This window comes from Bison bison, unplaced genomic scaffold (genome assembly GCF_000754665.1).
Source record: "Bison bison bison isolate TAMUID 2011002044 unplaced genomic scaffold, Bison_UMD1.0 scf7180017864356, whole genome shotgun sequence".
NCBI lineage: Eukaryota > Metazoa > Chordata > Mammalia > Artiodactyla > Bovidae > Bison > Bison bison.
Genome location: NW_011494928.1, coordinates 2,779,902 through 2,796,804, shown reverse-complemented (window position 1 = coordinate 2,796,804; position 16,903 = coordinate 2,779,902). Strand labels below are relative to the sequence as shown.

General features: G+C 42.8%; 1 protein-coding gene across 1 annotated transcript in view; it reads right to left on the bottom strand.

Annotated features, from left to right (window-relative positions):
• Positions 1-16,903, bottom strand: part of FAT3 (FAT atypical cadherin 3) — a 644,263-nt gene that overhangs the window by 149,877 nt on the left and 477,483 nt on the right. Inside the window, exon 6 of the mRNA XM_010855186.1 lies at positions 11,612-11,751. Within this exon, the coding sequence (XP_010853488.1) occupies positions 11,612-11,751 (140 nt within the window). The remainder of the gene's footprint in view (positions 1-11,611; positions 11,752-16,903) is intronic.

Genomic DNA, 16,903 nt, shown 5'->3' with positions numbered 1-16,903 from the left:
TTCATGTACTGTTGAAGCCTGGCTTGGAGAAATTTGAGCATTACTTTGCTAGTGTGTGAGATGAGTGCAGTTGTGTGGTAGTTTGAGCATTCTTTGGCATTGCTTTTCTTTGCAACTGGAATGAAAACTGACCTTTTCCAGTCCTGTGGTCACTGCTGAGGTTTCCAAATTTGCTGGCATAGTGAGTGCAACACTTTAACAACATCATCTTTTAGGATTTGACATAGTTCAGCTGGAATTTTGGAGAAGGCAATGGCAACTCACTCCAGTACTCTTGCCTGGAGAATCCCATGGATGGAGGAGCCTGGTGGGCTACAGTCCATGGCGTCATGAAGAGTCGGACATGACTGAGCAACTTCACTTTGACTTTTCACTTTCATGCACTGGAGAAGGAAATGGCAACCCTCTCCAGTGTTCTTTTCTGGAGAATCCCAGGGATGGGGGAGCCTGGTGGGCTGCCGTCTATGGGGTCGCACAGAATTGGACACAACTGAAGCGACTTAGCAGCAGCAGCAGCAGCAAGGCCCCCTTGACTTCACATTCCAGGATGTTTGGCTCTAGGTGAGTGATCACACTATCATGGTTATCTGGGTCATTAAGATTTTTTGTGTGTATTGTTGATCTTCTGTGTATTGTTGCCACCTCTTCTTAATATCTTCTGCTTCTGTTAGGTCCATATCATTTCTGTCCTTTATTGTGCCCCACAAGAGACTAAGCCAGACTTGCCTGTGAGTGTACAGGAATCTCTAGCAAAGGCGTGGGTTGACAGTGGCCTGCGGTGGGGTCAGGGGCACTGAATACAACAGTCCTGGTGTAAGTCCTTTTGAAGGAGGTCACTATTCCTGCCATTACCCCTCAGGCCAAACTACAGGTAGGGAACATAGCCCCACCTATCAACAGAAAATTGGATTAAAAATTTACTGAGCATGGCCCTGCCCATCAGAGCAAGACTCAGATTCCCCTACAGCCAGTCCCTCACATCAGAAAGCTTTCACAAGCCTCTTATCCTTGTCTACCAGAGGGCAGACAGAATGAAAAACACAGTTACAGAAAACTAACCAAACAATACTTGGATCACAGCCTTTTCTAACTCAATGAAACTACGAGCCATGCAGTGTAGGGCCACCGAAGACGCATGGGCGTGGTAGAGAGTTCTGACAAAATGTGGTTCACTGGAGAAGGCAATGGCAAACTACTTCAGTATTCTTGCCTTGAGAACGCCAAGAACAGTATGAAAAGGCAAAAAGATGACACTGAAAGATGAGCTCCCCAGGTCAGTACGTGCCTGATATATTACTGGAGAGGAGTGGAGAAACAGCTCCAGAAAGAATAAAAAGGCTGAGCCAAAGAGAAAACAATGCCCAGTTGTGGAAGTGACTTGTGATGGAAGTAAAGTCTGATGCTGTAAAGAACAATATTGCATAGGAACCTGGAATGTTAGGTCCATGAATGAAGATAAATTGAAAGTGGTCAAACAGCAGATGGCAAGAGTGAACATCGACATTTTAGGAATCAGTGAACTAAAATGGACTGGAATGGGTGAATTTAATTCAGATGACCATGATATCTACTACTGTGGGCAAGAATCCCTTAGAAGAAATGGAGTAGCTCTCAGAGTCAACAAGAGTTCAAAATGCAGTACTTGGGTGCACTCTCAAAAACAACAGAATGATCTCTGTTCATTTCCAAGGCAAACCATTCAATATCACAGTAACCCAAGTCTGTGCTCCAACCAGTAATGCCAAAGAAAGAAAGTGAAAGTGAAGTCACTCAGTTGTGTCCGACTCTTTGTGACCCCGTGGACTGAAGCCCACCAGGCTCCTCCATTGATGGAACTTTCTAGGCAAGGATACTGGAGTAGGTTGCTATTTCCTTCTCCAGGGGATCTTCCCAACCCAGGGATTAAACCCAGATCTCCTGCATTACAGGCAGACACTTTACCATCTGAGCCACCAGGGAATGCTGAAGAAGGTGAAGTTAAATGGTTCTATGAAGACCTACGAGACCTTCTAGAACTAATACCAAATAGAGATGTCTGTTTCATAATAGGGGACTGGAATGCAAAAATAGGAAGTCAAGAGATACCCACAGTAACAGGCAAGTTTGGCCTTGGAGTACAGAATAAAGCAGGGCAAAGGCTAACAGACTTGACAAGAGAATGCACTGTCATAGCGAACACACTCTTTAAACAACACAAGAGAAGACTCTACACATAGTCATCACCAGATCGTTAATACTGGAATTAGATCGATTATATTCTTTGCAGCTGAGATGGAGAAGCTCTATACAGCCAGAAAAAACAAGACCAGGAGTTGCCTGTGGCTCAGATCATGAGCTCCTTATTGCAAAATTCAGACTTAAATTGAAGAAAGTAGGGAAAACCACTAGACCATTCAGGTATGACCTAAATCAATCCCTTATGACTGTACAGTGGAAGTAACAAATAGACTCAAGGGATGAGATCCCGTGCCTGAAGAACCATGGACGGAGGTTTGTAACATCATACAGGAGGTAGTGATCAAAACCATCCCCAAGAAAAAGAAATCCAAAAAGGCAAAATGGTTGTCTGAGGAGATCTTAAAAATAGCTGAGAAAAGAAGAGAAGCAAAAGGCAAAGGAGAAAAGGAAAGATATATCCATTTGAATGTAGAGTTCCAAAGAATAGCAAGGAGAGATAAGAAAGCCTTCCTCAGTGATCAGTGCAAAGAAATAGAGGAAAACAATGGAATGGGAAAGACTAGAGATCTCTTCAAGAAAACTGAAGATATAAAGGCAGGCTCTAGATTTGTTTAAACCTACTATGAAGATAATGGCAACCCACTCCAGTGTTCTTGCCTGGAGAATCCTATGGACAGAGGAGTCTGGCGGGCTACAGTCCATGGGGTTGCAGAGAGTTGGACACCACTGTGTGACTACCACTTCACTTCCCTATGAAGATACAGCAGTTCATACGTGTTTGGTAGATGCATGGAAAAAACTGTTAAGAACTGCTCCTTTCTCTTCCTTGCTAATGTGTGTCTCTGTGGCCCGTAAGCTCAGTGGGTGGAAAGCGGGGCTACGAGGTGGTTGACGTGTTTTGCCGTCTTCCTAGCATATACGACTGGCTATGAGACAGTCTAATGGCCAAAGGTAGCGCCATGTTTACCAGGCAGTCATCTTTAAAAGTGTCCCCCCTAATAACAGCAGAGCCAATTGAGTGTCTCTTCCTGCCTTGGAATAATTAGCAAAGACATCATCTTCCTTTTGAGAGGCATCACAGTATAGTGGTTGAGAACACAGAAGAGGTTCTGGAATCCAACTACCTATATCTGAACCCTCATATACTGAAGTTACTTAAAGCTGTTTTGCTTCAGTTTCCTTATCTGTAAAATGGGGATGATAATAGGGGGTTATTTTCCTACTTCCAACATACATCATCACAGTTTTATCAGTTTAAAACAATACTCATGTATTATTCCTAGTTCTGCAGGTCAGATGTTGAGGTATGGTATGGCTTTGAGTCTCACAAGCCCCAAATCAAGGGGTCCTCAGAGCTGTGTCCCCTTCTGGAAGGTCTGAGGATGAACCAGTTCGAAGGTTCACTTGGGTTGTTGGCTGCGCTCAGTTTCTTGAGGTTCAAGGCCTGCGGTCCCTGCGTCCTTGCTGGCTTTCAGCAGGATCCAAAAGGCTGCCTCCCTTCCGGGCCTGCTGCATTTTCCACATTCAGACAGGGGCTTCCCTGGTGGCTCAGAGGTTAAAGCGTCTGCCTACAATGCGGGAGACCTGGGTTCGATCCCTGGGTTGGGAAGATCCCCTGGAGAAGGAAATGGCAACCCACCCCAGTCCTCTTGCCTGGAAAATTCCATGGATGGAGGAGCCTGGTAGGCTACAGTCCATGGGATCACAAAGAGTTGGACATGAATGAGTGACTAGTTATTCAGACTAGTGATGATATTTCAAATCCTGTCCCATTCGGACATCTCTGGTTTCTCATTTAGCTGTATTGCTTCCAGCTTCAGCTGGACAGGATCGTCTGCCTAAGGGCTCATGTGATTAGACTGAATCCATCGGAGTCATCTAGGTGAGTCTCACAAGCTAAGATCTGTAACCTTAATCATATCTGCAGGGCCCCCTTTGCCATGGAATGACATATTTACAAATTCTAAAGGCTGGGAGGGCACAGGCACCTTGGGTGTGGGATGGCGGTACATTCTGTTCACGGCAAATAGTACCTGCCTTATGGAGGCACTGTGAGAGTTAAATGAGTTTGTTTGTTTTTGATTATAGTATAAACACAGGTTTTATCTATTTCGTTTGTTTCTGTCCATTGTAGTCATAATTCTTTTTGATGCTCAAACATTTCCATCTTTAACTAGTAGAATGCAGTTTGAATTGTCTCTTGTTACTGTCAAACAATATTCCACTAGCCTTTTCTGGCAGGATAAGATGCCGAGGCTTCTGTCCCAGACCTGGAATCAGCTAGTTCTACAAGGAATCCTGGTTTCCTTCCCATGGAAAATGGTGTATAGAGACCACAGTCTGGGTGCTAAGAATAGAATCTCTCTTCACATGGATCTGTAGTGCTCATGTATGCATGGACAACCTCATCCTTCTCAGCAGCTCATTATTTCTGCTCTTTATAAGCCTTCTGTTCCACCTGATGTTCCTCCTTCCCCTCTTACAACAGCCAGTATTCCTGTGATGCCTCATGTTCCCACCAGCCAGAAGGCCCCCCTTCTCCTAATCCTTTCATCATTCTCTGCCGGGCCAGATACGTCTGCTCACCTCTGGCCTGGCATGGCATCAAAGTGGGGAACACTTCCATAACACTGAAGAATACTGCACCCGCCGCCCGCCCCACCCCCGCCTTTTTTTTTTTACAGAATGTTTCTATTTTTAAAAAAATTCTTCAGGGAAGCTAAATTCCTATTTGCTACTGAGAAAGTCAGTTCCTAGGCAGGTTGATAAGAAGTCTGGGGTCCCTGAGGAGGCGAGAGGGGTCTGGGGCTCTCCAGGAGGAGACAGGGATCTGGAATTCTCAAGGAGGAGGAAAGGACGAACGTCTTTTTTTTCCTCTACGTTCCTTAGTCTTAGTCACATAAAATGTTCATAATTCTTTTTCTTAAGCCCAGAACTGATGATTACACAACAAATAACTCAGTTTAAACTCTGTACTAAGGATTATATAAAAACAATGTATCCTGCTCAAGGACAGTTTCTCTTTCAAACCTTCTGGCTAATCCTCTTATCTTAAAATGTAAATTATAAGAGTGGATCTAGTACGATATTTACAACCTTGAGACACTCTTTTGATTTACTGTAATAACTAATTAAAAAGTATATAACTCCCTAGCGTAGACTAGCGATGGGGCACTCTCCATCCCCCTTCTGGTGTCTATGTTAGAAGCTTTCTCTGTGCCATTTTATACTTTAATAAAACTCTACTACACAAAAGCTCTTGAGTGATCAAGCCTGACCCTTGGTCCCAAAGGTGCATCTTGTTCGAAGATCATGAATCCGACACTGTTCACCATAGGCTGTCACTATTTGGGGCTTTGGTAAGCAAACTCATTCTCTTTCTTAACTCAGAATGACAGTGCTTTGAAATGGTATGGCAAGAGCCAGCCCCATCACCGGAGCAGGAAGGTATTACGAAGGTATTACAAAGCCAATAACTCCCTCAGGTATGTGTGCTTCACTGGTGGCTCAGTGGTGAAGAGTCTGCCTGTCAATGCAGGAGACACAGGAGATGCAGTTTTGATTCCTGGGTCAGGAGGATCCCCTGGAGGAGGAAATGGCAAACCACTCCAGTATTTCTTGCCTAAAAAAATCCATGAACAGAGGAGCCCAGAGTGCTATAGTCCATGGGGTTGCACACACGATGTGGCGTTTCCTAGGAAGTCTGGGTGGTTGCATACTGAAATTTTTAACTGGAGTTTCCCAGTAATGAAAGTGTTGAAGAGTTACTTTACCTTAACCATTTTTAGGGCAACTACCCATTTTAAAACCTGATTAATACTGAGGAGCTACTCTCTGAAAATATGTACAAGCATACCAAAATTTATCAACACTTTCATGAATTTCAGGACCTGTTGGATAGTTTCCAACAAGCTGTCTTGGGGAGTTTAGTTTGTTTGCACTAGATTCTTTTTTAATGTAGACCATTTTAAAAATCTTTATCAAATTTGTTATTATATTGATTCCTTTTTGTTTCTCTTTTGTTTTTTGGCTGCAAGGCATGTAGGAGCTTAGCCCCTGACTGGAGATATAACCTGCACCCATTGCATTGGAAGGCAAAGTCTTAACCACTGGACCCCCAGGGACATCCTGACAACTAGGTTCTGGTTTGCATGGACTTGCTGGAGGCAGCTGGATGTAGAAGCTGGGAGCGGGTGGGGACAGATGGGAACACAGCTGGAACTAGGGTGGAGGTTTTAAATTTCTCCATTCATCATTATTCATGCTCTGGTCTATAGCAATGAAGGTTATTTCTGGTGCCAGTCATGAATTATTTGCTACCATTCCATGATATTTTATGTGTAGAAATTGGAAGTCAGCTCTTAAAACTTGGGACAATTTTGGAATACAGACAGCACTAAAAAATGGTAGCTGGTTATAGGCAAAGAGAAGACTGTTAAAGAGCCATCAAAGGTAGCCATCCCACAAGGGAAGGGAATGGCACCCCACCCTAATATTCTTGCCTGGAGAATCCCATGGACAGAGGAGCCTGGCGAGCTACAGTCCATGGAGTCACGAAGAGTTGGACATGACTGAGCTTCTGAGCACACAAGCTATATTATATACAGCACAATAATATCAGCACTTCTTAACACATAAAATCAACACCTCTTTTATACAGAGGCCCTTGTCCATCTTGGCAGGAGGTTTCTGTAAAGAGGATGCTTGTTCTTTTGTTTAGTGCATCTGAGTCTTTATAACTTGAAGTCCACAGCACCTTTTTACATTCCGTACTTGTGCTGGAGAATCTCAGAGAGAAAAAGATGTTTATTCGTCACCAGATATTGTAGCTCTGAGGCACAAGAATCCTGGGAGAACAGGACAAAACCGCAGATGAAGGGAGGGCTTTCATGTAGACACAGAGGTCCCTGAGGCTCTGATTTATTTGACATTTGTGAAGTGAAACTCAACAGGTTGTTTATGGCTGATTTGAAGCCCTTGTCATACCATGTTTTATGGTTCCAAAGGAACAAAGTCTAGAAAAGTTCCCTAAAGAAAACTGAACAGGTGTTTTCGGACTACAGGACATTTTAGTTACGGGGTGAAGAATCTCCGTTTGATGGTAAGTCATTAAGTTGCCTTGGGTCATGGGTTGGAGTGTGCATTAGCGATTGCTAAAAGAAATCTAGAGCGCTTTTCTTTTCCCCGGATATCCTTCTTGTAAAAACGTCCTTGATATCGAGGGCTGTGACTAAGCCAGAAATTGCCCCTGTAGGCACCACCAGGAGCCATGGCTCAGGTGGGCAGAGGCCTGAACGGCAGAGGCTGGAGAGGTCTTCATCCCAAATACAGACGGAGAGACAGAGGACTGGTTTTCTGATGGTAAGAATGATGGCACGCAAATCTGTACCTTGAACACTGTTCTCACTTCTTAAGAAGCCCACGGCTTCCCTGAGGGCCAGTGGTTAAGACTCTAAGCTCCCAATGCAGGGGCCCCAGGTTCAATCCCCAGTTGGGGAACAAGATCTCACATGCCACAGGTAAGAGTTCGTATGCCTCAAAAAAAAAAAAAAAACAAAAGAACAAGAGTTTGTATGCCACGACTAAGACCTGGTGAGGCCAAATAAATAAATAATTTTTTTTTTTTTTTTTTTTAAAGAAGAAGCTCACGGCCCTGGAGACACAGAGTAACTTGGAAACTTTTGATAAGAAAAATCTCTTGATACTCTTTAGTAACCTACTGAGCTTGGCCTTGCCAAGGGGAACCACTAAGTTTGCCCTAATGCAAACTGAACTGCCCTAGTGAAAATTGAAAGTACAAGTCACTCAGTCATGTCCAACTCTTTGCAACCCCATGGACTGTAGCCCGCCAGGCTCCTCTGTCCATGGAATTCTCCAGACCAGGATACTCGAGTGGGTTGCCATTCCCTTCTCCAGGAGATTTTCCTGACTCAGGGATCGAACCCGGGTCTCCCGCATTGCAGGCGGATCCTTTACCGTCTGAACTACCAGGGAACTGCCCTAGAGACAAGTCAACTGTATACTGGTCTGAAGTAAGATCAACGAAAGCAGGATGTGAACAATGTGCCCATTCAAAGGCTTGTAACACATTCTCTCAATTAATTTTTTAAAAAATAGGTGCACATCAGTCGTCTCGATTTAAAACTCTGAACCACTCTGACTTCAAGCATGTAGTAAGCTCCCTACACATGGCATGAACTCAAGAAATATTCATGGAGTAGATGCTACTGAATGATTTACCATTTGGTCCTACTGAAATTCTGAAATACAAGTTTCTAGCTACCTTTTTTAGGTTAACATGAATCAGTTGTGTTCTCTGGATAGCCAGCATACCTGCCACTCAGACCCTATTGAAAATGTGACATCTACTCTTCATTAATTCGTTGTGAAATATTTAACATGTATCTATAACATTCTGGGCACAATGAATCACCATTTAATTCAACCGTTACAAAACTCTAAAGACAAGTATGTAATGAATAGGGTTCCACGCTTTATTTGTATTTTATTCAAATACATCTTATGTTTTTAAGTGGTGCTAAGGAGTTGAAGTTGGATATGCTAAGACATGGTTAGCCATGTCTAATTTAAAAACTCTAAATTCTCATTTAAAGTGAATTAGCACTAAAGACTTAGCAATACTACACGTGGGTTGTTAATTAGTCCTTAGAGTGTGTGATTCCTGCAGGATCTCAATCCTGGGCCCCTTTCGGTTCTCACTATCTTTTGAAGATCCTCTGAAGCAGTCTGGGTTTAGGTAGGGTGACTGCATAGTTTATTATTCCAACTGGGACCACTTTGAGTGTGAACTGGGTGCTGTTGACGATTGCATTAGTGCAATAGGTATAAAGGGGATTCTCTTGGACAAACAGGGTCTTGGGTTTACCTTAGGAAAGAGCACTGGTGGAAGGATCTGGAGTTGATACGCACTGGCTGCCTTATCAGTGCCTGTCACGTCCCCCTTTTGGGTTTCAGTTTATTGGAATGAAGAAAAGGAAAAGCGTTGTACTAAAACCGACCGGCAGAAGATGAGATGGTTAGACAGCATCACTGAATCATTAGATGTGAATTTGAGCAAACTCGGGAAGAGAGTGAAGGACAGGGGAGTGCTAACTGGAGTGCTGTGGTCCATGGGATTGCAAAGAGTTGGACACAACTGAGCGACTGAACAACAACAAAACCCACCCTACTGCTTCATTCAAACTTCACTACTCGACACTTACAAATAGACCCAAAGGAAAGAATCTCATCATGTTTTTGAAACAGCTTCAAATTCAGAGATAGTTGGCTAGACAAGCACATGAAACACTTTTTAAAAACTCGCCCCTTTTAAAAACCACCAAGCTTGTTACCAAAGCTTACATCATATTTTAAATCAGCTTAAGAAACCAATAAGCCGACTTCAGGGTTGGCAAACATTTCATCTGCACCACCTGAAGCATCGTGTTGAGGCTGCACCTGGGCTCATGAGGGAAAAACAAAAAACAAACCTCAATCAGTTAGTGATTGTTTCTGGGGTCATGGGGACACGAGAGAGATGCAAAGAGGACAGGAGGGGTTACGGGCTACGTGTGTGCGCCCATTCTCTGCCAGGGCCGGCCGAGGGTCTCTGGTACTAAAATATAAAACACAAGAAAAACCAAACCCAGCTTTAGGGTAAATCTGCTTCATACTGGTATCTAACACAGTGTGAGTCTCACCCAGGGATTCTTGTCCTTTTCCCTGCTCTCAGTGGCCTTCCATAAGCACTCAGGTGGCAGAGTGTAAGTGATGGTCAGCAACCCTGGCGCATGTCAGGATCACACAGGACTGCTGGGAACAGGCCAGGCTTCGCTGGGTTTAACAGCCCTGCCTCCCCAGCCAGAGCTTCCACCAGGCAGGGAGGACAAAGACCCGCTGGCAGAGGGGCTGGAACAGGGAGCGAGGTCAGGGCCCCCTGCCCTCAGTCCTCATTTTTATTAAAGCTGTGTGACCTTGGACATATTACTTTTCTTAGTTTGTAAAATGAATTTGGATTCAGGGATTTTCCAACTTTAACCTTCTGTGACTAAAACATGAAGAGGTGAAGAATATCACGGTGTGTTAACTCCATGCTAGATGTCCTTTTCTTTGCAAATTCAAGGAAAGCTCCTTTTGTGGTCAAACCGATAAATCTTGCAGTAAATGATCAGGAAACAAACACACATAACTCTTTCATGCACCTGTGCGTCACTTGCTCAGTCATGTCCAACTCTGTGCAGACCCACTGACTAGCCTGCCAGGCTCCTCTGTCCATGGGATTCTTCAGGCAGGAATACTGGAGTGGGTTGCCATTCCTTTCTCCAGGGGATCTTTCCGACTCAGGGATCAAACCTGGGTAAGCAGGCAGATTCTTTACAGACAGAGCCGCCAGGGAAGCCCATTTATGTATGCTATGCTATGCTAAGTCACTTCAGTTGTTTCCAACTCTGTGGGACCCCATAGATGGCAGCCCACCAGGCTCCATCGTCCCTGGGATTCTCCAGGCAAGAACACTGGAGTGGGCTGCCATTTCCTTCTCCAATGCATGAAAGTGAAAAGTGAAAGTGAAGTCGCTCAGTCGTGTCCGACTCTTAGCGACCCCATGGATTGCAGCCTAGCAGGCTCCTCCGTCCATGGGATTTTCCAAGCAAGAGTACTGGAGTGGGGTGCCATTGCCTTCTCCGCCATTTATGTATAAATAGTCATAATTTTTTGAAAGAGGCAGCTCAGTTATATAACACAGTAAGCCCCCTACATATGAATTTTCAAGTTGCAAACTTTTGAAGATGCAAATGCCCCCTGTATGCCAACTGTTGTATTGTACTACTGTGCCTTTCAAGGTATTGTACTGTAAGGTCAAAAATATCTTATTTTTTATGTTTGTTTTTTACATATTACTTGTGTGAAAAGTATTACAAACAGCATAGTACTATATAGGGATTTCTTGATGGCTCAGATGGTAAAGATTCTGCCTGCAATGAGAGAGATCCAGGTTCAATTCCTGGGTCAGGAAGTTCCCCTGGAGAAGGAATTGGCAACCAACTCCAGTCTTTTTGCCTGGAGAATTCCACAGACAGAGGAGCCTGGTGCGCTACAGTTCATGGGGTTGCCAAGAGTTAGGCCCGACTGAGTGACTAACACACACCATAGCCGACCGTGTTAGTTGGGTACCTAGGTTAGCTTTGTTGAACGTACAAACAAATTGGACTTGTGAATATGCTCTCGGAATGGAACTCATTTGTATGTAGGAGGATTTAACTGTACTGTTGATAGAATCCTTTGTCTAGGTTGTTCTTGCAAATTGTTTCTTTTTTTTTAGACACTAAAAATCCATGGACATAATTTACTACTTCAACATATATTTTAGTTGCTTGCATCTCTAACTTTAGCAGATTTCTCAGCATTCTCACTGTTTAATAAGTTGACGTCTTACCTGAGTGACAGCAACATTTGTCCCGTCGGTGACCTCCACACTCATGTTATAGATGGACCTCTGCTCTGCATCCAAAGGTTTTGCAATGACAATGGTCCCAACACCCTTCTCTGCATCAAAAGAGCTGTCAAAGTTGCCCCCTGACGAGTTCACAGAAACAACATGAAATTAGCATATCTGAGAAGTTATTACACGTACTGCAGCCCACAGTATTAAAGGGAGCGCGTATACAGAAACGCTTTTTCTGGACAGGCACCCCTGTGGCTCAATTTGTACTTCTTAAATGAACCCTTTATTTTCTAACTTAACTCATATTTCAAAACACAGCCTCTACAGTGCATAACAAATGCCACAAAAAAAATGTATTGCCAAAAATCCCCTCAGCACATAAATTGACCCCATAAAATATTTAGAAAGGTTAAGTCCCATTCAACCCCTTGTGGCTTATGAGCTAGGAATTTGTAGACCTTTTACTTTTCCAAAGTAGATTACATTCTAAGTACACAAACAGTCCAATCATTATTAACAAAAATGAGTAGGCACTTTGAAATCTGTACCAGGATTGATGGTAAACATGTGGTTTTTAGAGTTCAGATTCCCTCAATTTGATGTCAGAAATGAAGTTATAAATACTAGAAAATAAGGAAAAGCAACAAAATTGGATTTCATATTAAAAATTCTCTATCTGTAAGTTGGGGTATTTATAGAAAAAAAAATTTTTTTTTTTGCCATCTTGACAGTGTGAATTATCTTTCTCTGCCCAAAGTAGAAAGTTTGCAGGAGATTTACAAAATGAAATCTGGAAAGAATGAGAGGGAAACATCACCTATGGAACAACTGATAAAACATTTCATATGAAAGTTTAGGAAAATTTACTTTCTACCACTGGACCAGGTATAATCCATAATCTATGACTAATGTGCTTAAGACAATACAGACTTTGTTGAAATTACTGTAGATGTTTTCATCTCTGAGAATCAAAGTGTGGTTTATGATCTTTTTCGAAATGAAAGATCTTTTTTAAGGGGGAGAGAAGATACTGCTAGAAATGCTGGAACAATTTTAAAGTATCAGTCTACATTCACAAGCTCTATTTACTCTAGCTTGAAATTTCACTATGTCAATTAATTTTGTTCCTGGGCAGTAATTTTATTTAACTATAGCACATAGGGCAATGTGTTTACTGAATTTCATATTTTAGAAAGGTAATCGTGGCTTCTGTTTTCTGCATTTCATTTTGCTGATCAATGAACAATGTTATATACAATTTCTATGATATTACAATTAGAAATGGGCAGATGAGTTAAGGGGAAGAAGAATTTTATGTGAATTACTAGAATTTGATGTATAATGACATGAAATAAATAATGTGGTGTACTTACAAAAAAAACTGGTCATATATATTTCAAATACTTATTGCTTGCAGCTGCCATATACACTTAAGATTATTTAATTGCTAGAGAGAACATAATTGCCCTTGACATTTAATTAAAGCTATGAAGATATGGGGTACCAGAGAATTGCTTGGAGATGATATATTTTTCAAAAATTTCATTTAAAAAGAGACTCATCTTCCAATTAATATATTTAATTGATTTACTGAGAAATACTAAATGTTAACTCCAGAAAAAAAAAAAAATGTCTTTTGAAGAATGGGATAAAGAGAAAGGGGAGGAGATCTAGGCTGAAAGAGAAGCAAGCCTTAGGTCACCATGCCTTTTTCAAAGGGAATGTTTCATGTTGATAACCACATGAAATGAAATGTATGGCTGATTCAAGTGTCTTGAATAACCATCCTAATGAGCAAAGAAAAGTCATTTGCTATCAAGTGGTACATTCTGAAAAAAAACTTTGCCATGGAAACTTTCAAAAGAAAGATGAAAAATCACCTCAGACTGCATAGAAGGAAAGATGAGAAAGCAACTTCTCAAGCTATTTCTGGTGGGTATTAAGCCATATTTTAAATCACATTAAAAAATCATCTTTAGAATGCCTCCTTACCAAGATTTTTACTTTTTTAAACCTGAGGACCTTGGTTTTGGGGGGTGGGGGTTAAGAGTGGGCCAGTTATTTTAGAAGGTGAAAATTTGTAGGTCAACGTAAAATGGAAGCTCTGCAAATGATAAAACTTTGGTTTGCTCCAAAGACAAATAAAAATGAAATTTAGAGGATACGCAAGCAATGATTCCCAGTTTCAGTGGGATGATTATATACTCTTTCCCTCACTGCCTAAGGCCCACATTTTCCTCGGGACCCTCCCTATGCAGAAATACATCATCATTATGCTTAGTGGCATAAAACTTATTATATATTTTACATATGGCATATAGATTGTGTGCATTATTCTTTTTTTTTGGTATCAAAAAACATTTTTGATTACTTTTATGGTAGTTTAAAAAACTTCATTTTATATTGGAGTGTAATTGATTAACAATGCTATGTTAGTTTCAGGTGTACAGCAAAGTGATTCAGTTATACACACACATGTGTCTATTCTTTTTCAAATTTTTTTCCCATTTTGGTTATTATCAAATACTAAGCAGCGCAGGGAGTGCTGCTCAATGTGGGGGTGACTTTTTACAGTTCTCTCTCCTTCTGTGTGTGCGTGCATGTGTGTGTTGTATCTCCCCCATTCACCTTTGTTGTTTCAAATACTCTAGACCAGAAACCTTGAAAGGAGCAGGGGAGATGGGCAAGGAGAAAGCAGATCACGGTGAGCTGGAGAAACCCTGTGAGTATCTCTCCATCCATCAATAAGGCTAGCAGCCTCTGACGCTCACTTCTAGGGCTTTTGCTCCTAGTGAAACCAAGATTTCATGTAAAACCAGGTTTCCCAAATCGTCCCTGAGTTTTACAATGAATTTCTGACAAGGGACACAGAATCTAGACCAGCAGTTCACCATCAACCCTCCCGCAATTTCATAACCTACCACTTAAGCCTCCCATTTCATGAACGACTCTGTCTCTCTCCCCCAGGCCTCATTTCTCAGGCTCCCTTCTAGCCTGAAAGGTGATTGCATTTCATTGGATCCCAAGTCCAATTCATCTGGCATGAGCCTATTAGACGGAATGAGTCTGCTTTCACTAGCAGTGCCCATTTAAAGAAGACGTGCTTCCTCAGAGCCAGTAAGAACATGCAAAGCCAGAGTGTGCTGGGGTGGCAGCGCTGGGCTCAGCACAGGGTGGGGAGGGGGAGACACCGCCAGCTGGGCTGATCAACAACGTGGGGGTTAAGAGAAGTCACAGCCTGAGCGTTGCTGCAGGGGTGTGCGGCAGAGATGGTCGTAAGCGAGGTTGTGAACAGCCCACATAACAGAATTCATGTCGGGACGTTTCTCTTTGACCATTTTCGGTAAAGACAGGTGCAAAGGAGTAAACAGAGAGCCACGAGGGGTGTGTTGCATCTCTACTGGATTCTAAAGTTAACATCAAAAGTCGGAGGGTCCCGAAAAAGCTTCAAAAAATGGGATGGGAATGAAAATACTTGGAGCCAGCAGCTACTGCTGGAATGTGTGGGCAGCAGGGTGTTGGGCCATAAACCAGTTAAGTTTTCCTTTAAAGAATCACCCATCTCTCTGGGTTACGAGACCCAGAGGTGACTATCTCACAGCTTTCCCTTTAGAAAAGCTTCCAGACCCCTCCCCTAGCTCTGATTCCAATCCACCCTACTCGCAATGGTAAAACTACCAATCAAAATTTCAAAATCAATCAAGAGGGATGAGCTATGGGAGAAGCTTCCCAAACACTGAGCTGCAGAATCTCAGTGAACTCCCATAGGAGTTGTTTGCAAGCTGTTCATTCAAGTTCAGCGCGCACACCAAACTTGAGGGAAAATACTACACACTATTTCTGTGATTTGATCATGAATAACTGTCTGCCTTGGAAGGAAGAAAGCACAGTACAGGGCTAAAACGGATATTTACATGCAAGGCAGGAGAAGCAGGCTGGAGGTTAGAAACAGTGGTAGGAAGGAAAATCCCTTCTAGAATCTGGTTTAAAATTCATTTTCTTACAATAATATCTGAAGCAGTTTTAAGATTTTTATTATTTTCCTAAAGTTTCTTCAGGTGTTTTCCTATGGCCCACATGGCTGCTATGGAGAAAAGAGAGGCTTGTTGGGGATCCAGTGAGAAGAAATGATGTTGTTGATGACTCTGACCAAGTGTCGCCCTGATGGAGGGAGAGCTGTATTAGAAATGGGACAGCCCTCTTGGGAGGGGTAGGGGAGAGTTCAGTGATTAAGAAATGTGGCCATTGAGTTAGAGAAGACCCAGAGAGGTTAATGCTAGTCAGGGTGCCATCAAAGAGTTTAACTTGCCTACTTGATGGAACCCTGGGGCTTCCCTGGTGGCTCAGTAGTAAAGGATCCACCTGCCAATGCAGGAGACACAGGATCAATCCCTGGGTTGGGAAGATTCCCTGGAGGAGGAAATGGCAACCCACTCCAGTATTTTTGCCTGAGAAATCCCATGGGCAGAGGAGCCTGGTGGGCTACAGTCCATGGGGTTGCGAAGAGCCAGGACATGACTGAGCACACACACACTTGATGGAACCCTAATAGGGGATGGCCCCATCAGGGGTTACAGGTCTAAGCTTGCAAGACAGAAGCAGTCAAGAAGCCAGATTCCCCAGGAAGCAATGACAGACTAAGGGCCCAGGCTGTCTTCATGCTCCTGCAACACAGAAATGTGTTTCAGCTGAGCTGGACCCACATGCCACCTTATGCCATCAGGGGATTATTTTCAAAGAACAACTTTTCTCTTCTCTACGCATTAGGTGAGGCAAATAAACAGAGATAGGTTAAGTGCTTACTGCCTACCAGAAAAACAGTTTTCCTAGTCTAAGTCAGGGGAAAAGCTAGAAAAGTGGGTGGTAGTATCTCCCATCAGACTGGAAGTAAAGAGGAATCGTTTGGAGTATGTAGTAACGGTGGTCTTTACATTACAAATATTCGTCAGCGGGATAGAGACAGGGACTGTGAACCAGATTGCATGCACATCAGAGAGTATGTAAATCAAGATGGGCCGGGTTGAAATCCTAGTCTCCTGAGAAGTGTGAAGATACACGACAAAGCCACAAAGGATTGTGGGTTAGCTTTGTTCCTTTCGTCTTCTCTCCCTTTTAGCGCAGGAAAGGAACATGCTGTGCAATGGGCTGTTTAAACACAGAACAGCTGAACGCTATAACGTTTCCTTTTAATTACAGCTTTCTTAACTTGGTGACAAGTGGGCTTCTGTTTCTGGAAGCTGAAGACAGTCTAGCTCTGTGACACTGTAAGCCTTTGGAGGCACA